The 23829-nt window shown below is 53.1% G+C and overlaps 11 protein-coding genes across 11 annotated transcripts; 5 read left to right on the top strand and 6 right to left on the bottom strand.

Moving 5' to 3' along the window:
* Nucleotides 1-610: 610 nt before the first annotated feature.
* On the top strand, nucleotides 611-2269 carry Z520_11084 (uncharacterized protein; the record flags this gene model as incomplete). The annotated part of the gene is made up of 3 exons (XM_016781574.1): nucleotides 611-1901; nucleotides 1964-2101; nucleotides 2166-2269. 3 exons carry the CDS (start codon nucleotides 611-613, stop codon nucleotides 2267-2269), a joined length of 1533 nt encoding a protein of 510 aa, XP_016627352.1.
* A 265-nt stretch (nucleotides 2270-2534) lies between these two features.
* On the top strand, nucleotides 2535-3629 carry Z520_11083 (uncharacterized protein; the record flags this gene model as incomplete). Its single annotated transcript, XM_016781573.1, has 1 exon — nucleotides 2535-3629. One exon carries the CDS (start codon nucleotides 2535-2537, stop codon nucleotides 3627-3629), a length of 1095 nt encoding a protein of 364 aa, XP_016627351.1.
* A 139-nt stretch (nucleotides 3630-3768) lies between these two features.
* Nucleotides 3769-4003, bottom strand: Z520_11082 (uncharacterized protein; the record flags this gene model as incomplete). Its single annotated transcript, XM_016781572.1, has 2 exons — nucleotides 3769-3821; nucleotides 3880-4003. The coding sequence occupies 2 exons, from the start codon at nucleotides 4001-4003 to the stop codon at nucleotides 3769-3771; spliced, it is 177 nt and encodes a 58-aa protein (XP_016627350.1).
* A 2151-nt stretch (nucleotides 4004-6154) lies between these two features.
* On the bottom strand, nucleotides 6155-7253 carry Z520_11081 (uncharacterized protein; the record flags this gene model as incomplete). Its single annotated transcript, XM_016781571.1, has 2 exons — nucleotides 6155-6638; nucleotides 6700-7253. The coding sequence occupies 2 exons, from the start codon at nucleotides 7251-7253 to the stop codon at nucleotides 6155-6157; spliced, it is 1038 nt and encodes a 345-aa protein (XP_016627349.1).
* Nucleotides 7254-7650: 397 nt separating this feature from the next.
* On the bottom strand, nucleotides 7651-9453 carry Z520_11080 (uncharacterized protein; the record flags this gene model as incomplete). Its single annotated transcript, XM_016781570.1, has 7 exons — nucleotides 7651-7876; nucleotides 7934-8012; nucleotides 8062-8464; nucleotides 8511-8633; nucleotides 8681-8711; nucleotides 8772-8813; nucleotides 8864-9453. 7 exons carry the CDS (start codon nucleotides 9451-9453, stop codon nucleotides 7651-7653), a joined length of 1494 nt encoding a protein of 497 aa, XP_016627348.1.
* A 1060-nt stretch (nucleotides 9454-10513) lies between these two features.
* Nucleotides 10514-12533, bottom strand: Z520_11079 (uncharacterized protein; the record flags this gene model as incomplete). Its single annotated transcript, XM_016781569.1, has 2 exons — nucleotides 10514-12196; nucleotides 12261-12533. 2 exons carry the CDS (start codon nucleotides 12531-12533, stop codon nucleotides 10514-10516), a joined length of 1956 nt encoding a protein of 651 aa, XP_016627347.1.
* A 703-nt stretch (nucleotides 12534-13236) lies between these two features.
* Nucleotides 13237-14610, bottom strand: Z520_11078 (uncharacterized protein; the record flags this gene model as incomplete). The annotated part of the gene is made up of 1 exon (XM_016781568.1): nucleotides 13237-14610. The coding sequence occupies one exon, from the start codon at nucleotides 14608-14610 to the stop codon at nucleotides 13237-13239; it is 1374 nt and encodes a 457-aa protein (XP_016627346.1).
* Nucleotides 14611-15479: 869 nt separating this feature from the next.
* On the bottom strand, nucleotides 15480-16304 carry Z520_11077 (uncharacterized protein; the record flags this gene model as incomplete). Its single annotated transcript, XM_016781567.1, has 2 exons — nucleotides 15480-16178; nucleotides 16233-16304. The coding sequence occupies 2 exons, from the start codon at nucleotides 16302-16304 to the stop codon at nucleotides 15480-15482; spliced, it is 771 nt and encodes a 256-aa protein (XP_016627345.1).
* An 883-nt stretch (nucleotides 16305-17187) lies between these two features.
* Nucleotides 17188-19366, top strand: Z520_11076 (uncharacterized protein; the record flags this gene model as incomplete). Its single annotated transcript, XM_016781566.1, has 2 exons — nucleotides 17188-17576; nucleotides 17635-19366. 2 exons carry the CDS (start codon nucleotides 17188-17190, stop codon nucleotides 19364-19366), a joined length of 2121 nt encoding a protein of 706 aa, XP_016627344.1.
* Nucleotides 19367-20199: 833 nt separating this feature from the next.
* Nucleotides 20200-21204, top strand: Z520_11075 (uncharacterized protein; the record flags this gene model as incomplete). The annotated part of the gene is made up of 4 exons (XM_016781565.1): nucleotides 20200-20478; nucleotides 20582-20697; nucleotides 20803-20984; nucleotides 21080-21204. The coding sequence occupies 4 exons, from the start codon at nucleotides 20200-20202 to the stop codon at nucleotides 21202-21204; spliced, it is 702 nt and encodes a 233-aa protein (XP_016627343.1).
* Nucleotides 21205-22152: 948 nt separating this feature from the next.
* On the top strand, nucleotides 22153-22711 carry Z520_11074 (uncharacterized protein; the record flags this gene model as incomplete). The annotated part of the gene is given in 2 exon segments (XM_016781564.1): nucleotides 22153-22178; nucleotides 22198-22711. 2 exon segments carry the CDS (start codon nucleotides 22153-22155, stop codon nucleotides 22709-22711), a joined length of 540 nt encoding a protein of 179 aa, XP_016627342.1.
* Nucleotides 22712-23829: the final 1118 nt, after the last annotated feature.

The raw sequence follows: 23829 nt of genomic DNA, 5'->3' as shown, positions 1-23829 counted from the left end.
ATCGAGATCCGAGGCTCACCAGCCACATCCACCGAACCACCGTCCACCCCACCGCAGGCTGAATCGGCGTCCCTCTTCTACCACCGCCGTCACCCACGGGCCACCATCACCACCCCTTCTGAGTGAGGTCAGCAGTGCCCGCTAGGTACCCGTTAGGTGCCCACCGCCCCAGGGTTTGGTTGGTCAGGCGCAATCCAAGGCCTGGCTCGTGCCGGTGACTTTGAACCAACACCAAAACATTTCAGCCGCAGGGCGCCCCTAGTCCGGGGGGCCAAAGCAACCAGCAGTGACGACCAGCGGGCGCTCAACGGTTCCTCCGAGACAAAGCCCTAAGCCCTTGGCCCTGGCTACCGACAAGCATCAGCTGCTACTCGGCGCTTTTCTTCCGTCCAACATCAAAGGGAACGTCGTCGCTATGTCGCGCAGGATATCTAGGATCTACTTCCCAGCTTCAGTAAAACAATCATCTACTTCGTGAAACGGTGTTTGCTGCGATTGTCAGGCTCAGTGGAAGGAAACCCTTCGGTGGCAGGCGCCGCGCAATCAGGCTGAGCAGCGCTCTTATCAGCGTCGACACACCCTCCACTGTGTTCTCTCACGCGTTGCAACCATGGCCTCTGATGACGATTCGCAGGCTCTGGACACCCACCATGACGAAAAGGATTGGGAATCGCAGAAGGAAAACTTCCGCATCTGTTACATTGACAACGGCATGACTCGCAAAGAAGCCGCCGAGTACATGAAAGAACACTTCAACTTCAGCGCCACCCCCCGCCAATGGGAGCGCAAAATCAAGCAGTGGGGGTTTTCAAAGTACACGAATCGAGAGGAAAGACTTCATCAGATTGCGCAAACCGGCAAAACAGTCCTCGACGTCAGTCGTCCCGGCCGAAGACCTCGTTCTCATGTGGACGAGCATGGTAATCTTCAACCCCATGAGGATCGCAATCTCCGTCGCTTCGCCCGTCGCGAACTCAGTCGTTCGAGATCGAGGTCACGGTCTGCTTCATTCACCGACATGCCGCGCCCACAGTTCAAACAAGAATTCTCGGATCCCTCCGCAGATGCGTCAATGGATTCCCCATTTGACTTCAACCAGCTCGACTCGGAAATGCGACGGAGCTCCAGTAATGACGGATTCCATCTGCCTCCAACGCAAGCCGGCAGTCGCCCGTTACAGACGTTTCAGCCGCAAATCTTTCAGGAGCACGAATCCGGCGCGTACGGGACAAGCGTCAACCCAAGCCTTCCTCTGTCTCTCGGTCAAAATCAGTGGGGTCAGACACAAGCTGATGAAACACAGCAATTCAACGCTGCCTCTGCTCAAAATCAATACGCAGTCTTTCCGAACGATCCGACATCATCACATGTCCCACAAGCAAGCGGCGTCCCAAATGGTAATCAACGCTTCTCGGTGGATGCAAACGACCCGTCCTTTGGTTTCCCCATTGCCGACCCCTCGATGTCGTCATTACCAGCAGACTTCAACCAGTTCGTTATGGCGGGTGCAAATATGGGCATGACTCCAGGAATGTTGCCAGAGGACATCATGACAGAGCAGTCTATGTTCGGCAACACTATACCACTACCGCTTGGCTCCGAGACGTTAAACCAGGCAGGCTTCGAGAACAACCCCGGGATCAAATTTGCTGTTGTGGATGTCGACTCAACGCCTTTGCTTCCTGCTACTACTGGTGCTGCTGCTTTACACCCTTCGATGGGCATGGACGTTATGTTTCCAGAGCCGGGCTTAGGGAATGATGGGCCTCTCCAAAACGATGTGTTGCCGCTGGTTGAAGAGTACACGCGGGCAGTTCAAGCTGCTGCCCTTGGATTTGTAAACAGATCTTCACACGCCAATGGTATTGCCGGCGACCTGGCTGCGGATCTTGTTCAACCAAGTAAGTGCTGCGGGCGACCCTTTCCTTTTTCTTGCATTCTGGCTAACCCGCGACTCCGTTAGGCAGGGCATTCATGGCTAGCATGGCCGTCATCCTTGACAACTTTGCTAAATCACAGCAGAGGTCTCTCCAGAGCATTAAGGACACCTGCAGGAACCTCCGACAAAAGAATACGCGACTGATGCAGATCCTCAACAGCAGTAAGTGCGGATCGCGATTCCAGAGTCCAGTCCCCTGCAAAAGAGCTGCGCTAACTGCTGGTAGACAATGATATGCAACCAATTCCTTCTATAGAGCCTCATCAGAACCGAGCATCTATACCTCCACAAGCAGCGGTGTATGGCAATATGTATACACAGAACTTTTGAGAAACCTGGGCATATGTCCTGATGCAGGTCACGTGTGCGGCCTCGGCAGATGTCGTTTTGACCGAAGCGCGTTAGTGACGGCAAGGCCCATCCATTATCACCCGCACAATCATCAACCTAAAATCTCAGACTCAGCTTATCTCGACGACTTCACATATTGCGCTCGAGGCAGTGACAAGTTCATATTTCGACTAGACTGTCGGCGGAACACTTTCGATATTTGCCATGCGTTGCAGCAGAAAACAAATAGCGGACATCGTTCAAGATGTTGGTGATCCTGTGGGACCCTGACACGCTCCTCCACAAAACCGTCGAATTGTTAGGCTCAAACCTCATTCCTGCACTGGAATCACCGGAACGTCTTGAAGCAATCCTCAAGGCTCTCCACAATTCTGAATATAGGGCTGGCACAAGGCAACTTAGCTCGTTGCGGGAAGGCCCGAATCCACGACTTCTGGAACTCACCTCGGAAACCCATGGACACGAATATTTGCAACACCTACGAAATGTGTACGAGGAGTGGCTGTCGGCCGGCCTGATCGAGAAAAACGGGCATGTGCTGCCGGAGTGTTTTGTGTTCCCCACCTCAACGAGAAAGCCACTACGTCCACCTAAGGACCCTTTCGCACGAGCAGGGTATTACGCCTTTGATATGAGCAGTGGCATCATGTCAGAAAGTTATCGAGCCATAGTTGCTTCCGCGAACCTGGCATGTGAGGGGACAGACATGCTTTCAGGCTTTGATAATGGCCAGCCCAACGACATCGACACCGTCTTGGCTCTATGTCGGCCACCAGGGCACCACTGCGACGGTCAACGAGCAGGCGGCTACTGTTACATCAACAACGCTGCTTTAGCTGTGAGTGCATGGCGTTCACATCAGCCTGATGCGCAAATCGGAATCTTGGACATCGACTTCCACCACGGCAACGGCACACAGGAGATTTTCTACGCCGATGGTAAAGTTCTGTACGTAAGCATTCACGGCAAAGACGAGTTCCCATATTACACCGGCGACGAAGACGAGACAGGCATCGGCGAGGGACAGGATATGAACATTAACCTTCCGCTCAAGGTCGGCAGTTCGATCGAAGATTATCTCGAAAAAGTCGGCTTCGGGCTGAAGAAACTCGAGCAGTTCAAGACCGAGTTCCTGATTGTGAGTCTGGGGTTCGACACTTTTCATGCGGATCCATTAGGACATTTCCAGATTCACACAGAGGACTATGAGACCATTGCAAGGACAACAAGAAAGACGCTCAAAGCGGTACCGGCCCTTATCCTCCTTGAAGGGGGATATGTCATTGAGCACCTTGGTGCGAACATGTTGTCATTTCTCAAAGGATGGAAATCTGCTTAGTATCCCGCCGACATACCCCCCCCAATGCCTCAACACCATACATAACCGTCCGGCTTCCAACATGATGATGGATTGCCTTGACCCATGGTATCCGTGTATCCAGCTTTGCAGAGTTGCAGTGACGGGGAGGGCGGCATGGTCAGACCTGGTCTGAGGCGTCGGTCTGCCGTCTAGGAAGTGCGATGGCAGATTCTGTGCATCTTGTTAGCGGCCATGGGCGGGTGGAACATGAAGCGTCGGGGGTGGCTACCTGGATGTTGACTATTTGCTCGGTGGGTCTGCCAAACAGCGTACAGGGCGATGAAGAACATGACCACACCAAAGATGATGTTACTCAGAAGCTCGGGGGAGATGCGTGGGATCGGGGCAGGCATTGTGTGTATGTGTATGCAATACACTTGGCTCTCAGCAAGGCTGAGAATGAATGAATGCTTTCTATGGCTCTTTGTATGAGTGTGTTGACTCAAGAGTTGGTCAGCGCAGTTTGGAGACAGAGGGAAGTCGAGCATGATCAAGATTGAAAGATCAACCATCAGACTTGGATATATAGGTCTGTCTAACTCTTAAATCGTGATAGTGTTCCTTCGACGCGGACCCGTGTCGAACATGGCGCTAGGAGTGAATTGGCCCAGGGTCAGCCCCGTGGTGGCCCGTGCGAGTGTTTTCCCAAGCCCAATGCGTTTACGACGTCAAAAAACCTGGATTCCGCGTCAAGCCCCATCCAGCCTGGCGAAAGAGGGGCAATCTGCTCGTCTCCAGCCAGCGTGCGTCCGCCAGCGGCATAAATGGGGCGTCGTCAGGCTCAAGAGACGCACCACTTGGCCCATGATCTTAAGAGTCGAGCGACCGAATAGGAAATGAAAAGGAGGCGACGGGGCGTGCGAGGGCTAGGACAAGATGTATCCGAGTAGGTGTTGTAAGTGACTAGGTAGCTGCAAGGGTTGGTCAGTTGACGGGCCTGGCATGTTCTTTTCTTCTCTTGAATGAATAGACTTACCTAGGTAGGTACCTATAAGGCTGAGTGGGTCCGAACAGCAAGTGGGATGGAGGCAATTGTGGGAAGGATGGAGGCACGAGCCCATGCGCGCCACCCGAGTCTGCCTCTCCTGCTCATCCCCAGCCCGGCCATTGATGGGTTGACTGAACCAGAGCCCGCCTTCCCCGTCCCAGTAGCCATGATCTGACCATTTCTATTCCACTCACATCACCGATACCTCCGATCCATCTTTCCAGTTCCTTCCCCCGATTCTGGCCTCTACCTATACCTCTCGAACCGAGACTATGCGTCATGGTTACTATGAAAGGAATGTAGAACACCTCGTGCGGTACATGGGTATCTACCTACCTACCTAGTACCTACCCACCCAGGTATGTAAGAGACCTATCGTAAGTGCCTTCGCAGACCTCTTCGGTATTGCAGCGATTGCGATACACTGCCCCCCTCCCCTTTCTTTCCGGTACTAAATACCACCCCATACAGTCAAACTACCTGCCTGCCCTCTCTACATGGATGGCCAAGGCAAGAGCTTGTCTGGGTTGGTGGGCACGGCGTAAGCCACTTCCGAACAGAAAGGTAGCTTGTACATCAGAGCGCAATCGTCTTCAGTTTTGGTCTCGGATTCTCGACGCAGGACGGCTGGTAACGCTACCTCGTACTACTGGCAGTGTCGTGGTACGTCCATTGGCCCGTTTCTTTTGCTCCCTTGCTTGCAGCTTGTATGAGTCTTCCATCGTCGGCTTCAGGTGGAACACGAGCCGGTACCTATTCAGCCAGTCCAGACCGTTACGAGTAATGACTGTTACGCTTGTGTACTGTCACAATGCTCGATGCGGCTTGCTATTGATCGGACTTAGAACTCCACGGCTTGCCAGATTCCACTGCTTCGTTTCTCGGTGGTTGTTGGTCTAGCGCGTGGCATTCACTCCACCCTCTACCCAGGTACGTGTTGATTGGTAGAGACACAATGCAGCCCAATCCGGATCTGACGACAGCCATCGTACGAACAGAAGTGTAGATGGGTTCTCCAGCTGGGCCCGAGGGACACATTTTCGCTTGATTCCATGGTGCGTGGGGGATGTCATATGGTTTCCTAGTTCGAGTGGGTACCACAGAACACTCCCTCATGCCCCCCTCAAGATGCCAGCCTTATGTGCGGGAGTGTCCTGGCTGGCAATGGTCCACTAATTACCACTTGGAGTAGAATATGTGGTACAAGAACAAGAATAAAAGTAAATGGTATGCCAAGCTACAGATGGGAGAGGAGAAGTTTATATGCATTTTCTGTTGTTTTCCCCCTTTCCCTCAGCCTCTTCAGCCTTGTCCTGTGAGGAGTGATAGAATGTACGATTCAAATGTTCCGCGATTCAGAATTACGCCATTCTGCAAGTCAACGCCTGTCGTGACTCCTCCTCTCAATCACGCATGCTCGATGCTGGGCGAAACTGAACCTCTGGATACTTGTCTGTGCAAGTACTTTGGTCCAGAGTCTCGCCTCCTCCAATGCCACTACTTCCCCCTTCCACAATCATCTCCGGTTATTTTGTCTCATACTCAGAATCTGCGCCATCCGAATAAAGATGTTTAAGAAGTCCAACTCAAGCGAAATGCTCTCGTTGACCACGTCCTTCCTCACCAATCCCCGCTCGCTCATCCTAGCATGATGCAAAATCTTCTGCACATCATAGAGCGTAAATCCACCAAATACGGCAAGGCCACCATATAGCCAAATGTTCTCAGTCCAGGCGAGTGTGCGAACAGCCGTAGCGGGGAGAACTAACGGCGCGAACCCGGAGATGGCGACGATGGCGACACCTGCCAGCAAGGGACCTCCCAAATACAAGTACTTCTCTTGCTTGGCCGTGGCTCCGATGAAAGCAATGGAACCCATCATGCCAACAGTGTAGAGGCCGGCGCGAGCGAGGATGGCGGGAGACAGGAACATCAGCGGGGAGAGAATGGCAGCCTGGGTGACATTGAAAGCTGTCCAGAGGGCGTACTTTTGAACGTAGCTGTTCATCTTGTTAGCAACCTGTCCTTGGACCTGCTAGAGCGGGGCAATAGACAACTTACTTATCTGGGTGGGTGTACATCGTGCCGTACATGGTGCCAATACTAGCCGCAAGACCCAACCCGACTACCAACCACGGGTTCGTGGCCATCAGTCTGTAACTCCAACCGCTCGTATGTAGTGTCCGGGCCGCAAGTGCGATAATTCCGATGCCCAGGCCGGTGTGCATAAATGTCTGGTTCAGGTACTCCCGCTCAAAAGGCGGCATGCCACCATCTTCGCGTGTTTCGCGGTTGAAGATGAGATTGGTGGCGACAATGGTTCCGCCCACCAGCGCAGCGCCATAGAGAAGTCGTTGCGTGAGGTTTCCGCTGGCGGTTGGGTTGGCGGGCTGGTACGAGGGTGTCTGGTAGCCGCGCTTGAAGCCATTCCGTAGAGCTGAGGATTTCAAGAGTGACTGTGCATTCGAGGTCGAGGCAAACGGCCGGGGGTTGGAGAAGGTGTGAGCCGATTTGGGACTGGAGGAGTGGAATGCTCGGGCAAGCGTTGAAGGTTTGCTGAGTGGTCTGAGGACGTTCGAGGAGCCCGCAAAGGGTCTCCTGAGGATGAAGGACATGATGAATGTGCTGTTCAGAATCGAAAGGGAGATGGGTGAGAAGTGAGAAAGAAAAAGGTCGTTGACGAGAAGGTCAAGTTGATGGGAAGCGCAGGCATAAAGAGCTTTCGCATACAAATAGACACCAACGACCACCCGCGGATGGCGCCACAGTCTCCAATGACGCACCTGGCGATATCCGGCCACTAATTGGTCAGCCTGCCAAGCTTCTGCATCACGTGGACTCGGATATTCTTATCCGACGCCTCTTTCTAATTTCTCGATGTTTCCAGCAAGGCTTCAACTCTCAACTACTTGTACCTCATACATGTGCTTGCTTCATGTCCTGCGCCCTTGGTACCGCACGCAATACCATGCACATGATTGATGCCCCTGCCACAAACCTGGCATCCCAACCTCATGGAATATACCTGAAGTCAGGATGCTTGTGCCCGAGGTCCCGCTTCTTAGCCTCATTCAACCCCTCAAGTCGATGCGTCCTCTTCCCTTGTTCCCGTAGTCGATTCTCACGCATGTTATATCCAATCCCAAAGCTAGCCACAAAGAGGACCATGATCTGAGCGGACAGATTGATGGTGTGGCCAATGGGGTATCGAGGTGCGTCGCGCACAAGGTAAGTCCATCTAAACAAGGTCAGTCGAGTCATATTTCACGATCCTTTCAAACCGATGATTCCTTACGTGGCAAGGACACCTCCTAAAGTCCCAATCGAAACAATCCAGGCAGTCGCGATGGCACGCACTGCTGGTCCAGCAGAGTCTGTCTGGCGTTAGCAATGATTCTATCAGTATCAAAGCACTCAGCATACTGTTGATTCCCCAAGATAGGAACCCAGGTCCTCCTGGAAACGCCCCAGTGGTGATGAAATACACGGCCATGTAACGGATCGAGGCATTTGTGCTCCATCGGAGGATAGAAAACCCGGCGATGGGGAAGACAGTGGCCACCGCAAGATAAATGCCACGCCTGCGAGTTTTGTCGCTAATGTACGCGATCAAAATCGCCACGAGACACGCAGCCACGTAAGGGGGAACTGAGTACAGCTGTGCCTTGGTTGCGGTCCAGCCGAGATCCGCCAGGATAGTGGGCATGAAAATGGAAAGACCTTGGACCGTGATGTTGATCAGGAAGAAACCAGTCGCGCACAAGTTGTTGTTGATGTTGAAGATGGCCGCTCGAATGTGATGCCATTGGACCTTCTCCATCGGATCCTGTTTCCATTAGCGCTCGCTTCCAAACTCATCCTGATGTGCTCACAGCGCGATGCTCTCGGATCAGCCGTTCATGAGCGATATGACGTTCCCGTTCTGTAAGGAACCGACAAGTCTGTGGATTGGATGGCATTAACGCTGGAGCAGCCGCTGCCACGATGATGGTGATCTAGAAGTCATTAATCCAGGTTGCAATAGGAGATGAATTCAACGCACCAAGCCCTCGAAGAAGAAGATATTTCTCCAGCTGCGAAAAGTCTGTCAGAGCTTTTGTCGAACGCGTTCTTCTGGCAGCAGCAGCACTCACGTATGAATCGGAGTGGTTTCTGTTCCCCAGCGAGGGATGCGACTGAGATGCTTCAGCAGTGCGATACAATGTCTGCGAACAGCGGTACTCACGACAGAGCCGTGGCGAACAAGCCTCCAAAAGCCCCCGCAATGGACGCAGCCGAGATGAATATCCCAATCCGGAAATACAGCTCTCGCCGCTTGTAGAAGGTGCTGAGGAAGAATGAGATGCCAGGCATGGTGCCGCCCTCAAAGACACCCAGAAAAGCACGCGCGACGCACAACTCGTCGAAGTTCTGGACAAAGGCGGTGCAGAGAGACACCAACCCGAAGCCACAGACCAGGCCCGGAATATAGAATCGAGGGCCGACATGCTTCAGCAGGATGTTGCTCGGGACTTCCACCAAGAGATACACAATGTAGAAGACGCTCAGGGCCCAGTTGAAGCGATACCCGACAAGATCGAGATCTTTGGCCATTCCTTGAATCCGAGCATTTCCAATATTGGCACGGTCCAGGAAGCAAAAGAGGTACAGCAAGGTAACGAGGGGCACGATTCGCCGGTCAATCTTGCGCCTGACGGCCGTCTCTTCCTGCTCTGTCCAATCTACGTCCTCGGTCGACGTCTCACTTTTTGTGGGATCAAGCTCAAGGTGGTCGAAAGCCGTAGCCTTCAGAGTCCCTCCTGGAACCACAGCCATGTTTTGCGTGAAGCCTTGGTTCGAATATCAACCTAAGTTATCGAGACAGTGAGGGACAAGGAGAAACCAGGTACGGGACTGGCAGAGAGAGCTTGCAAAGCTGAGAATTTAAGTGAAGAGCTCGAGGCCACCTCAGACCTCACGACCCGCCCCACATACGAATAGAAGATTGCGGGTGGCCATCAGAGAAGACCTCCACGTCGCTGCTCATGAATGCGGCATATATGGTGTCCCATCCGGCGGGGAGGAGGTGGTCCTGTGCCTTGAACATATCGGTTGTCGTCACCGGGTGTCATGATACGCCCCTCGCTACCACACTGTCTAGGATACAGCACATGGCCAAGGCAGGTGCAAACGCAGATGCAACATCTCCGGCTAATTGATAGGTCTTTGCAAGGTGGAGGGAAGGAAGCCAAGGAACAAGTCAGTCTTGGGAGTCTGGGGCGGGCGGGGGGAAAAGCTGGGCCTTTTAACAGAGAATCGAAATGTGGAATATGAACAGCCTTGGAAGCGATCTGTTTCTTGGCCGGCCAGGGTCGAGTGTCGGTGGGCGGAGTGGTGGTCTGGGCGGAGGATGATGCGAAAGACGACGGACGCCCTGCTGTTCTCTGTTCTCGCTAACAGAAATATTCTCATTGTCCCCTTGGCAAAGGCGCCTAGACTTCGGCAGTTGAGTTGAAAGACACAACCTCTATACGAAGTATCCGATCCGGCTCCGCTTCAAAAAAGGACTTGGATGAGCAGGAAAGGGGGCGTTGCAGATGCGGGTAGTACTGTAGGCATATTTATTCCGTCGTGGTGAGGTGAAGAAGAGCCGTACTCGTCAGCAACCCATGTTACTTCCCACTGCACTTTTAGTAGATACTGTATGTCCGTTGGCGAAGAGCGTTGTTTGGTTCTGTTTTAGGGAAAATGAAGAGACAGACAGACAGACAGACAGACAGACAGACAGACAGACAGACAGACAGACACAGCCACAGCCACAACGAACCATCCTAGTTGGAAGAATCTAGCTCTCAATTACTCGTAAGCCCTTGTATTACAGGTACCTTCCCTCAAGCTACCGAGCACGGTAGGAGTCCATCGATTCCCTGAAGAACGGCACAGCACGACTATCCCCCTCCTCCTGTCCAATCCTGCCCACAACGTCCCCGCCATAGGTAAAGTATCCCGCCAAATTCCCTTGGACAGGCATGGAGTTCTGGATGATTTCCTCGGGCGTCCCAAACACCCACACCGTCTGCTGGCCCATGACGACATGCTGCAGGATGTGGCAATGCATCATCCAGACACCCACGTTCCGCTCCGTGACGCGGATGCGCCATACGCGCCAGCCATTCACCTCTCCCGGGTCGGGGGTCTGCAGCGTGTATTTGTACAAGATGGTCGTGTCGCGGCGCGAGCCTGGGTAGGGGACGTTATTGTCACTGGAGTAAGATTGGAGTAGTGCCGCGTGTGCTTCAGGCGAATATTCTCCCGAGCCTGATCCCAGGTCCCAGTACGGCCCGCCGTGAGCGTGCATGGGATGCGGTCCGTAGATTCCCGCAGGGTAAGAAGCCGCGTTCTGCCATACAATCTCAAGAACCTCTCCGATTTGTGCTGGGTAGGTTTGTGAGAGGGGGTCGAAGCCTCCATTGGCAATGGCACGGCCGTAGTCTGGGGTCACACCATTGACGCTCGCATTCTGCAGGATCTCGACGAGGTATGGCGTATCTGTTGTTGGCCCCAGAGGAGCACTGTCACTCCAGTATTCATTGTTGGAGATCATCACCGTGTTGCCCGAGGAGTTGTTGAGGAACTGCGAGGTAGAAATAATGATGCGGCGAGTCACTTCTGTCGCGTTGGGAGGGGATTCGTAGCCTGCCAACGGGGGGTTCTGAAAAGTATATTCCATCCAGTCTGTGACGTTGGTTGGTAAGTCAAGGACTGGTGCCGTAGGGAGCGAATCCGGACATGATGAGTTCGAGGTCGGATAACAACAGCTCTGGGTCTGGTTATCCACCTGTCCTTGCGAAGTTGAAACCCCAAGGGCTGTGTAATTGAGAATGGCCCATGCGAAAACCGTACTTTGGCCCTGTCGAGTCTCGAACTGAATCCAGAACTTTGTCTGCCCGTCTAGACCCTGCAACTCGCTTAACGGTTTCGTCTGCAACAGGAAACTGAATCTTTGACCTGTGTCGACCTGCATATATGGTGTCTGTACAGGATAGACGTAAGAGTTATCCGTTTCGATGATGGTCAGATTGTCGTGATGCTCGAGGCCAAACAGCACCAGAGACAATGCAGTGCTACCAATGACGCGTACTCGATACGTCTTGCCCGCCTCGACATTCATAACCCAGGGCTGACATGACTGGTCCGACGGTGCTGGAACAGAAAAGTTGAGAGCCGTTCCACTTTGTCCGTTGATCAGCAATGACGTCGGATCCCCTGTCCATATCCAAGGCACGCCAGTCAATTGTGTCTCGATCGTATGATCGTCTTGAGGGTAGAAGTCTCCAATCTTTAGAATGATTTCTTCGTCGTAAGCATATGGCGGAGGCACAGCATCCTTTACGATCAAGGCCCCGGAAGCCGTGATGGCTTGGAAGCCCACGTGCGAATGATAGAAGGATGTTCCAGCTTCACTGGCACTAGGATGGAGCTCGTAATCGTAGAAACACCCAGGAGGGATCGGCCACTGTGAAGCCTGAGGGGCTCCGTCAGCATAGGGCGCCGCAGAAAGCGCAAGACCATGCCAGTGCTGCACATTTAAACGATTAGCAAGCAAAGCCTCGAGTGAAATTTTGGGTGATGGGACAACCCACCATTGTCGTATTCACGTTTGCGTCGTTGTACACCCGAATCCATGTTGTCCGCTCGGGTTCGAGGTAGATCGGAGGTGCCGGATACGTGCCGTTGATTAGTGTCGAAAGACGAGGCTGACAGTTGAGCTGGACAGTGTCGACGCTAACTCGCAAGACGATGTCTGGAGTGAAGCTGGCATTTTGCGTCGCAAGCTTCGTCGCTGTCCCGAGAGGGAGAGCAAGCGGGTATAGGCAAATGCATGCATGTAGCCAGTAAAGAAAAGTAGGAAGCATTTCAAAGACGCTGACTTTGCAATGGTGAAGAGGATCACAGGACCACGAGATGAAACCCACCAAAGACTTCACCTTGGAAACATTGAATGAAGGTCAAAGCTCGGGGAGCGAGCCATATTCGATGGCATTTGAACCTCGCGACAGAGCTCCTCTGTCCAGACCATGCGGCGTAGCTACGTCAGCTTTGGTCGAGAATTTGAATTGGGCTGGTCTTGTAATTGATAAAATCTGTCGGCATCCGGCATGGTGAACAGGTGAACGCACTGCGTTCAGGAGCTCAACCGCTTGAATCGACATAGGCTGCGTAACGTTGTCAAAGACATAGCGGACGTCCGTAGCACGTATGGCACGGCAACCGTGGCACACAGATGCTTGTGGCACCTCAGTTCTCGTAGTACGAGGTTTGTTGAGAGATCTGAAGGAGGACAATATTGGGGAGTAGACTTGGTGATTGAGAAACGAGGTAGGCAATTTAGGATGCTTGTCTGACAATGTGATTCTCTCCACTTTTCTCAGTCTGATCTCCAGTTTGGTGCTACGGAGTTTTCTGTCAGACAAAATACTTGAGTCCGGATCAGGCTGTCCTTTGCACGACAATATGACAAGGAGCCTTGCCAATACAATGTGATAACTACCTCGACTCTAATGCGTTTCTAGCATTCTATATCTATAAGATCTCCATCACTAGTCCAGCCGTCTTGGCTTACAGCTTTGGAAACCTCACTCTCAGGAATTGGTTGGGCCAGGCAACATCAACTCCCAACTTCCAACCTACTTTCAACACCCACTCCGGCTCCCTCATGAATTGCCTCGCCACGAGAATGACATCTGCCATCGGTTCCTTGCCACCTTTAGCATCTGTCATCACCTTTGCGGCGTTGGCTTCCTCCCCGATGCTCTTATCCGATGACCTGTCGTCAACAATATCCCGCGCCTGCTCGGCTTCTGTGATGAGGCCCACAGCACCAATGAGCAACTTCAGGTTGTCCGCCTTCATTGTTTGCCGGATCTGGTTGGCAATCTTGGTCTGGTAGTCCTTGGAGGCAAACATGTTGATGCGCTGCTGGGGATGATTCCCGCCGCTGCTGACATCGAGAAGATCCACTCCCAGCCCGGGCAGCAGACGAGCCAGCTTGATCGTGCTTTCCACATCCCAGCTTCCAAGCTGCTTGCCCAGGTCCGTCTCCTCCATCCACTCGGTCGAGCTGACACGCAGAAACAGGGGCATGTCCTGTGGTATCTGTGCGCGGACTGCTTGGATGACTTCAACCAGGATACGTGCGCGATTCTCAAAGCTGCCGCCGTACTGGTCGGTGCGCCTGTTCGTGATGGGGCTGAGGAATTGATGCATCAGGTAGCCGTGCGCAGCGTGGATTTCAATCACGTCGATGCCGGCTTCCACAGCTCTTCGAGCGCTGTCTGCAAATGCCTTGACCACGTCTTGGATCTCCTCCACAGTCAGCTGCCTCGGGGGCCAGAAGCCGCCGTCTTCCGCCAATCCTTTGCCATCCCAGCTCTCCTCTGGTCCGCCCATCGGCCCTACCACATCGTCCGGCCATCCATCCGCATTCTTGTCCGCACGGAGTGACGGTCTCTTGAGAGATGACGCCACCCACGGCGGCAGAGTACTCGACTTCCGTCCGGCGTGAGCGAGCTGAATCCCGGAAAGAGCACCCTGGGACTTGATAAAGTCCGAAACGCGCTTGAGGCCTTCGGTCTGCGCGTCAGTCCATAGTCCAGGACACCACGGGCTAATTCGTCCATTGGGTTGCACGCCTGTCGCTTCAACGAAGACTAATGCTGCCCCTTTTAGAGCGTAATGGCCTAGTGTTGCGATGTGGTAGTCGGTGAGTTTACCAATGTCAGGACCCGAAGAAGCGGTGGAGTATTGGCACATTGGTGCCACAATGATGCGGTTGCGCAGGGTTTTGGAGCGGATCTTGAGAGGAGTGAACAGCGTTGGAGTATCGGGAGATGGGGTAAACGGTGCACCAGGATCTGAGGCATGTGCCGGGGTGAAATATGGTAGGTTTGGCACCCCTTTGTTGGTGAGGATTGGAGAGCTTAACGAACCCATGGTGGAAGACTCCGAGCCACAGCAATTCGCCGTATCGTGGTATTTGGTTTGTCCGCTTGGGCTTTTGCTTGGTTGCCGTCAAATAAGACGATAGAAGCTGAAACGCTGGAGGTCAATGGTGAGTCCAGAAAGGCGAAGCTGACAACCAAATCTACACGGAGATCTTAGACTTTATACTTGGAAAAACATCGAGTCGGCAATGATACCTAATGGGTGAAGAGATACTGAGATAGGCGGCTGTTGATTTCTAAGACAGCTCGAAGATGTTGGAGAATACTTGGGTATGGGGGTGACTTTCGTTAGCAGCCGTCGGTATGAGGTACCGCAATGGAACCCAGCCCTTGGTCGTCATGTCAAAAGATATTTCCTCGTTGGAGAGAGCTTTTATGTGTTTCGATCGAATGACATTCAAAATACGTTGGCAAGTTGGTGAGATTCCACGCGGTACTAACGATATTTCGCCCTGTAGATGGGAGATAGTGTATGATCCGCCGGTGCAAATACCGACTTAACCGAGGCAGTATGAGGCCTCCATCATCCCAAATTGCCACTTACCTGAAAATGGGTCCCCCACTCCTCCCTATGGAAGATTTACTGTTTAATAATCAGAGGTCGGTGGTATATACTGAGTAACAGCAAGACGGAAGGCGCTGTATTCGTCCAGAGAGAAGGGCGCAAAGGGTTATGAGATAGGGCAGATCGTCTAGAGTTTCGCTATTGGTAAGGTATTGCTTGTCAACGACAGCAGTATCCAATGCACTACTTTTGATTGCCCTCGACGATGAAAATCGCTCATCTTGGGCTGACTGGTTAGACGAAACGAGGGCATCCGGGGTGCACACATTGGTCAGATATTCCAAAATGCATCATCACCATGGCAGCTCGAATCCCTCACGATGCCAGAACTTGCCCGTGTCCTGGATTGTCTTCTGGCTGACAATATTCTCCCACAGCTTTCTCGCCGCCTCGTCTGGCTCGACTGTCTCGGGGGGCATCTTTGCGTTGGGCAATAGGTTGGTCCTGACGTAGCCCGGATGTAGGAGCATGACCGTGACGCCCTTGTCCTTCAAGTCCATGGCCATGCTTTTACCAATTGAGTTGACGGCAGCCTTGGAAGAGCGATAGGCGTAGTGTCCTCCAGAGCTGTTGTCGCCCATGGAGCCTACACGACTCGAAACAATGCCGATTTTGGGCTTGGAGGCTTTCAGGACGTTGGGCAACAGCGCCTGGGTCAGAAGGAAAACCCCAAAGGTGTTGACAGCAAACGTCCGTTGGAAGACTTGCAGATTGCTCGTCGTGAGGCTGTCGTCTTCATTGGAAGCGGCAACACCTGGTCGAAGCTGTCGGTTAGTCCGCTGTCTTATGTCTTGATACGCACAATAACAAGGAAGGTATGTCAAACCGGCAATGTTGAGCAACAGGTCAATTGTCGTGTCGCCGAGGGAGTCCTTGAACTTTTGGATTGACTCGGGAGAAGTCACATCAACTTCAGCAATGTGAGCCCTCTTGGCTTTCAAAGCCTCAAGTCCGTCCCCCGCCTGCCGGTCGACTGCGTAAACCGTGTAGCCCTACCTGGAGCGTTATCTCGATTATTGGATTCTGCACGGTGACCCCGAGCTAACCTCATCACAGAGTATGTTGGCAAACGCGTGGGCAATGCCGGAGTTTGCCCCTGTCACGATTGCGGTAGGCATCTTGGTAACTGTTTGAGGTTTATCGATGGAGGATGCCTAACCGACAAGTAGATGGAGTTCAGGATGAAGCATCGACTCCTGTGTGCCTGTGCCCTCGATCTGTCTCCGTCTCTGTTCTCCCAGGCCAGGGGTTGCAAATTGGGATTTTGCGAATAGTTTGTAATTCTGTCGAATAATGACGTGATTGTCAACTTCAGTCAATGATGCTTCCCAGTGCCAGAAAAGGGAAATTGAGGTAATGGAAGGGCAGCGATGGGTACCGAGTACACGTCGCCAGAGGAGCTGAGACCCCATCTGAGGACGTGGCAGGAGTGGCTAGCACCCTCTGGGCTCCCTCCGCCAAGACGCTAAAGGAGCTTACGAGCTCAGCGAGCGGGCTTTCTCCCCTCGTCCCCTCCCGGACAACCTCCAATGGCCCAGTCCCAGGCCCGGAGAGAGCTCTTGGCCTTCATTTAGGCGTGGTAAGCTTCGTAAAAACCCCGTTATAGGCGAAGCATGGCACCCTTAGCAGTTCTTGGGGTTGCGTATCGTCGCCGCTCAGAGCCTGCCCTGGAGGCGAGTTTTTTTGGCTGCCATCCGCTAGCAGATAAAGATGCAGTAGATCGCGGACGATGGGCTGGACGGCCCTTTTATCTTGTGCGATTCACGTCCATCGTCCTCTTTCTCATCCCCGGACTGGTTTTAAATATCGCATTGTACAGCTGGCTTCGAGTATCTCTTAAATGTCGTGCAGGTTTACGCCCGCATCTCGACATCGCCTACAGGCTGACCAATAGGTAATGCATTGCTCCCCACCGCCCGGGATCGGAGTCAGCAATAGGCGAGACCGCCGCCCACGTCCGTCAGACGTTGGGCCTGGTGGCCTCTGGGAGCCTCTGGTGGCATGATTGACCTGCTGCCCAAGTCGCTATCGAACAAATTCAACGACTCGACTGCTGCCATTTCAATCCACAAGCGCGACTGGAGCTCCGATTCCTCTGGCAGCAGCAGTCTGCTTAGCCCCGGCGCATCACCAAGACCACGACGCAGCCGACGACGGCAATGGAAGCTCTCGAGATGTCCTCCCAGCAAGACAATATGCTACGCCGCGGCACTTGCTGTCTTGACCGTCATTGCGCTCTGGTGGTTCTTACGCCCTACACCTACCGATGATCTCCTTGAAATCCCGGAACCCGACGTCGATGAGGAGCTTGAAGAAGATGGTCCTATTCCATTCGGCAAGTCCGTGGATCGAGGTGGGAGAGAAGTCTTCTGGTGGGAGGAATTTCCCAGGTGAGAAACAGCTCACAGCGCCTGCTATTTTTGACCGCAGTGTTAACCTTCTTCGCAGACTCCACGGCTTTTATCGAGGACGCAAGAATATCGTTCCTTTTTCCGACTATGTCCCCGAACAACAGGCCACCGCTTTCGACCCCTTCGATCCTGGCCAGCACGATGACGCCGAGTTGATTCCGCTCTCGCCGGCTGTCCCGACAGACATCCAACAATGCTATGTGGACGAAGAGAAGGGGATCCTGCCACCTACAATATCCGCATACAAGGGGTTACCACAGGGCATGTCTGCACCCTTACTTGGGTCTCAAAATGTCCTTGGCATCAACGAACAAGTCTGCTATGATCGCGTAAATCGACTGGCGCCGTACGGCTCGGGCTTTGCGGAAGAAGAAGGCGGACTCGGCAAACACGCAGAAGGCGGTGGCGGTGACAACGAAGGACTCGAGCAGGTGGCTGCGGTCGACTGGAGGGGCGTCAGATGGCACGACGCCCAGCAGAGCTGTCTCTTGAAGAATTCCCACCTGCATGACCGATCTCGAAAGACTGCTTTTGTGTTCCGCACATGGAGCACCTTCCACTACACTGATTACCACATCGCCATGCTCCGCGCGATCATCAGCGAACTCGCGCTTGCCTCCGGGGGGCAATACACGGTGCATTTCCTGATCCACGTGCAGGACGACACCATCCCCATCTGGGCATCGAGAGAACTGTACAACCAGGTGCTGAGGGACAGCTTGCCCGAAGAGTTCCGCAGCATGGGCACGCTCTGGTCCGTAGCGCAAATGAAGTTGATTTACCCTCCACCGTTCCCCGACAGCATTGTCAACTTCTCAGGCGGCGAGATCTACGAAGCGTATCGATCTTTGCATTTTCCGCTACAGTACTTTGCGTCTCAAAACCCCAAATACGATTACTTCTGGCAGTGGGAAATGGACATCAGGGTCACGGGCCACTACTACGAATTGTTGCATCGGATCGAGTCCTGGGCCGAGAACCAGCCGCGAGACTATGCTTGGGAGCGATCTTCAACGTTCTACATTCCAGCCTTGCACGACTTTTCCTTTGAGAAATACGCCCAGTCTACCATTGAAGAAGTTCAGGCTCGCAACGAGACACCCATTTCCGGCCCGCAAATACCCCGAGAGCGATTGCTTAATATCCCAGAACAGAAAATCCCAGATGGTAACGACGAAATCACAGATCTAATCACGTTGAACCCTCTCTTTGATCCCGAACACACTCGCTGGGCCTTTCACGACGATATAACCGGCTACAACTTGACCCGTGACGGACGACCGCCTACGCGCGCCGCCCTGATCACCGCGTCTCGAATGTCACGTCGCTTACTTCTGCTCATGCACGAGGAAACTTACCGGAACAAGCACACCATGTTCCCAGAGATGTTCCCCGCCTCGATTGCTCTCCACTACGGTCTCAAGGCGATCTATGCGCCTCTTCCGATTTACTTCGACCGCGACTGGCCCAGCGCGCACGCCAACGAAGTCTTCAACAACGCCCCCATCAGCTTGGCGCAGCAGGAGGCAGGCATGGACCACGGACACGGGGATTTCCACGGTGAAGGAGGCAGCGTGTTCGGACCCGGCGAGCACGTCTTCCGGGGTGCGACATATTACTCGAATGCAGGGTTTGCCGGCTACCTCTGGAGGAGATGGCTTGGGAGAGAAAATGGAAATGACGAGTTGGCCTGGGAGTCGGAAGGAGGCCTAGGAGGCGGGCGAATGTGTTTGCCCATGATGGTTCTGCATCCGATCAAGTATGAGTGACGACATAAGATTTCATGAGCTCTGACGGGTATCTTTTGAGTGTTGAGTCCTTGGCAATTTCACATTTTGCTAGGTTCCGGGCTGGATGCATTCAATGTGATGGGGAGGCGAAACGCATTCTGCTGCATGGACCGTGTCAACGCTCTAATCTGTGATGGGTTATGTGGCATCAATTCTCAGAAGGTGTTCGGCGCAAAGGGCGCTGGTTTATGGGTCTCTGTGGATATAACCAAGACACTTTGTTGACGAGTGACGGGCGCATAAGAGTCCGAGATAATGCCAATGTTGATTTTGAAAAGCGCCAGGTGTGATCGTCGATGTTCTGGACGGGCTCCTGGGCTCTGTCATCCTACGTACGGCCTGAATACTCGTATCCACAAGCCCATTTCGTACTCGGGGAGTTCGCTTGCAGTCTTCTAGACCGCATTCGGCAGGTTTTGATTGACCAGCAATTGGTGAGGGGGAACGGCATTGATGCTGCAACCTCGTGTTTCCACGCACCGCGACTCTTTTTCTGTCGCATGGATGTGTGCGCAAGCCATCGAGCTTTTCCATTTGGCTGTCGTCGAAGGGTCCAGATGACGAGTTCCAACGCGTTCGTAAGGACTTTCATCAACTCGTGCCCGGCCTTTCCGAGCAATGTAGTACAGGAGCGCGGTCGCATTGAGATATATAGTCGACCTCTTCTGCTGCTGGAAGGTTGAGGTCTGGGAGTTCCAACAGCCTGATTCTGAAAGTTCTTTTTGGGGCGAATATCTCCGCTCTGTTCTCCTGTCAACACGCCTCCCATCAAATCAATCACAGCACTCGGTGCCCGAATTTAATCATTCCAAATGCCTCTACCACGGCGAGCCGTCATTGCCGTGACGTCCGCAACGGCTCCTCTCCACAACGGACAACCTACCGGGATGTTCATCAGTGAGGCTCTCCACCCGTTCCAGGTCTTCAAGCAGCATGGCTTTGAAGTCGACCTCGTGTCGGAAAAGGGCACCTACGTGCCTGATTGGTTGAGCCTGCAAGAGAGTTTCCTGAGCGGTGAGGTTAAGAAGGAGTGGGAAGACGTGAACAGTGAGTTTAGGCAGAAGTTGGACCACATGCCGAGTGTGGAGACGGTGGAGGGGAAGAAGGCAAGTTTCAACGACGGTTCTCGAGGTTGTAACCGATGTGTTTAGGTGGATATGCATGCTGACTGATTCATGGGGGGGGGGTCGATAGTATGGCATATTCTTCGCTAGTGCCGGACATGCAGCCCTGATCGACTACCCTCACGCGAAAGGCCTGCAAAAGATCGCAACGGATGTTTGGGCGCAGGGAGGCGTTGTTTCGGCTGTGTATGTTCCTCTTCCCTTTGCCCCTCCCCCACCCAGTACCTGCTCTTTTCATGACCTTCCACCAAGGAAACCTGGAGCTCGATTGGCTGATTTGCCTCGTTCCAGTTGTCACGGAGAGGCCATATTCCCCGGGGTCATTGATCCGGCCACCGGCGAGTCCATCATCAAGGGCAAAACCATCACAGGCTTCACCACTCAGGCCGAGTACGACATGCATCTCATGGATCCCATCCGGAGCTGGGGCGAGCCCTTGATTGACGAATGGGCAGCCAAGCTCGGTGCCAAATGTATGTTCCCTCTATCTCCACGATTCGCAGATGAGTAAACATGAGCCATTCTCGAGCTCAAGGAATGGATCTGCTGACGAGTTTTGCGGCCTCAGACGTGAGGGCGGATGGAGTCTGGGACGATTTTCACGTTACCGATGGGAGGGTGGTGACAGGCATGAACCCTCAAAGCGCAAAGTCGACAGCAGAGGCAACGGTTGCTGTGTTCGAGAAGCTCTGAGCGCCCAAGCAATGCTATTTTTTTTTTGCCACATTCCCCATCCTGACTCAGGGTGCGATCTAGTGACCAGGATTCGTGCTATGGGCCTCAGGATTTGAAGTGGTCATGACCCAGACTGCCTTGACTCGTCCCCCTACTGGCAGAAGTGCAGAAATAACTTGCTCATGCTGCGCCTAGGAATTTGTTTCAATTTGCTTTGTTCGGCATATGCCATTCGCTGCTTTGTATGTCGCTTTGACTCGGGGAGCATCGTGCAGCAGGTTCTGGATTGGCATAGACCCGCCACGAGTAAATTCGAGCGGACATTAATTAGGACTCGGAGTAGACTTCGACTCGGGTAGTATTTGCCATCGACAGTACAGTAGACTGTGAATACTATACTCTGAGTGTGAGAATGAACGAGAATGAACGTTGCTCAAATGGCTATGGTTAAAGTGTTCAACTAAGTACGTCATAGTTCTGGGCGCGTCTACGTTCGCGTCTTACCGAGTCCCTAGAGAGTTCAACCGAACTCTCTTATCACTATCAGCTCATTCACCTTAGTCCCTATGAGTACCTAGATATGTCCTTTCGTCACAGGCACGCGCCGCTTCGGCCAGAACCTCGAGTCGCCGAACATGTCATGATCCTTCGGCGCACAGTTCACGACCTTTGACTTAGTCTGGGCTGGTGGTTGCTCTAAAAGAACAGGGAGAGAGTAGGAAGAGCCAAAACCCTCCCAGTATCAATGGTTAGGGAGGAATCGGCCTCATCGGGAAACCGGCTCAACCAATGCAATCCCACAGACCCGAGATGGTGAGAGGCGCCTCTGCTGCTCGACTGGTGCACAGCCTAACGCCTCACCGAGCAAATCCCCTCGGCTAACAGTGCTCTGGAGCTCACGAGTCCAGAGGGCGGCGCTTTGTCACCCAGATGGTTAGCTGCAGGACCACCCATACCGCCTTTGCGATGCCAAATCTCTTTGGCCTGCTGAGGTGAGTTGCAGGCTCACAGATTAGGGTGTGACGGCGCCGATCGCAGGCCAGGCCAGCATCTGAATTCATACACTGTACAATCATTATTGAAAACCTACTTGAATCTTACCATCTCCAGTCGGCTTTGCGAGGGCCTGCCCTTGGTCGGCCACGACGCGATGCTTATTCCTCAAGAATCTGGATCGCACAGCTCCACCCAAGTGCCCAGCAATACAGTGTTGAGGTTCCGAATTGGGGCCTATTCGCGGAAGCCGAGGGTTGTTTCTCATCGGGGGCCAGTCCGTGCTCAGCTGAACCTGCCGCAACATGTCAGACCTCATATCAACGCTCATCATCCCAATCGTAATCTTATACACAACAATAGCCGAAAACCTACTCAGGACCAGCAGAATGAGCACAACCCTGTGACATTTGGTGAGCCGAAGATCCTATATGAGCCATTCTGGATCTTTCCCACGAAGGACAATGCGAATACGAGATCGGGGGTGCAGTTCTGTAAGTCCGACTCGGTCCGATCCAGAGCTACGCGTTGACCAAGCTGGAGATATCTACAGTTGGGCACCTTTTTCTGCATACCGTCGAGGTAACAGAACACTCAAGAAGGAGATTTTTGAGACGATTTTCAAAAACATCTTCCAAGATGATATGCTTTTTGAGGCAACAGTCGCAAACGCTCGTGCGATCCAATTGGCCACAACCCCGTACAAGCCCGAGCATGCGCACATTATAACCCAGTCTATGAACATGCTCATTTCGAAGCTTCGCTCAAGATTGTCCACGAAGCACGCCACATCCGATTATACTCTGTTGAGTATCCTGTGTCTAATCACTATATATGTGCGAAATCCTCGGCCATCGGTTGCACCGCACTTTGACTGACAGGCTGCTAGGTCTTTTCCACCCGCCATTCGGAATGGCAAGCTGAAATGGAACTTCACCTCACAGCAATAAGGCGGTTAATGGAGAAGAGAGCGCATGACGGCGAAGTCTCAGATGTAGATGGCTACATCAACTTTCGGGTGATGATGCAAGTCCAATCGCATAAAAAGCTGCGTATCGCAATGGACTGACCGAACTCCATGAACAGGTGTGAAGAATTGCTACAGCAGTGGAAACGGGGCGATAGGCTCGACCATCCTATTGATCCCCAATCTTTCCAACCAGTCTTGTACAACCCTTGTTCTTACCCGGGGAGCATGATTAACTGCTTGGCCCGAATGCCTCGAGGGTTCGCCGCGCTGGCAATGAGCAGACCGATTTCTAGACAGTTATCGTCGCTGATAGGGGAGTTAGCTGAAGTCAGCAAAGGTACGCCAGACCAACAGCCTGTGCCAAACTATACTCACCCAAACATAGATGTACACACCCTTGAGCACACACTTGTTTGTCCCAAGAAAGCCGCAAGAGATACAACTTTCCATTGTGCAGACCTTTTCATGCATCGGCAATATCTAAGCCCACTCGACGAAATACTTCTTGTTGGTCTTTTCACATACTCGGAGCACGTATGCAAAGTGCTTTGCGTACCTGTTGCTATGATGGCCGACGCTCTCCACCGCACCAGCTGTCTGGCGCTCGCTTGTCGGGGCGATTTGATTCATATTCTTTTCCCTCAGTCCACATCCACCCCTTGTTCAGTCGTACAGCAGGT

Source organism: Fonsecaea multimorphosa, assembly GCF_000836435.1.
Source record: "Fonsecaea multimorphosa CBS 102226 unplaced genomic scaffold supercont1.35, whole genome shotgun sequence".
Lineage (NCBI taxonomy): Eukaryota > Fungi > Ascomycota > Eurotiomycetes > Chaetothyriales > Herpotrichiellaceae > Fonsecaea > Fonsecaea multimorphosa.
The sequence above is the reverse complement of the archived record's forward strand: the minus strand, read 5'-3'. Positions and strand labels throughout refer to the sequence as shown.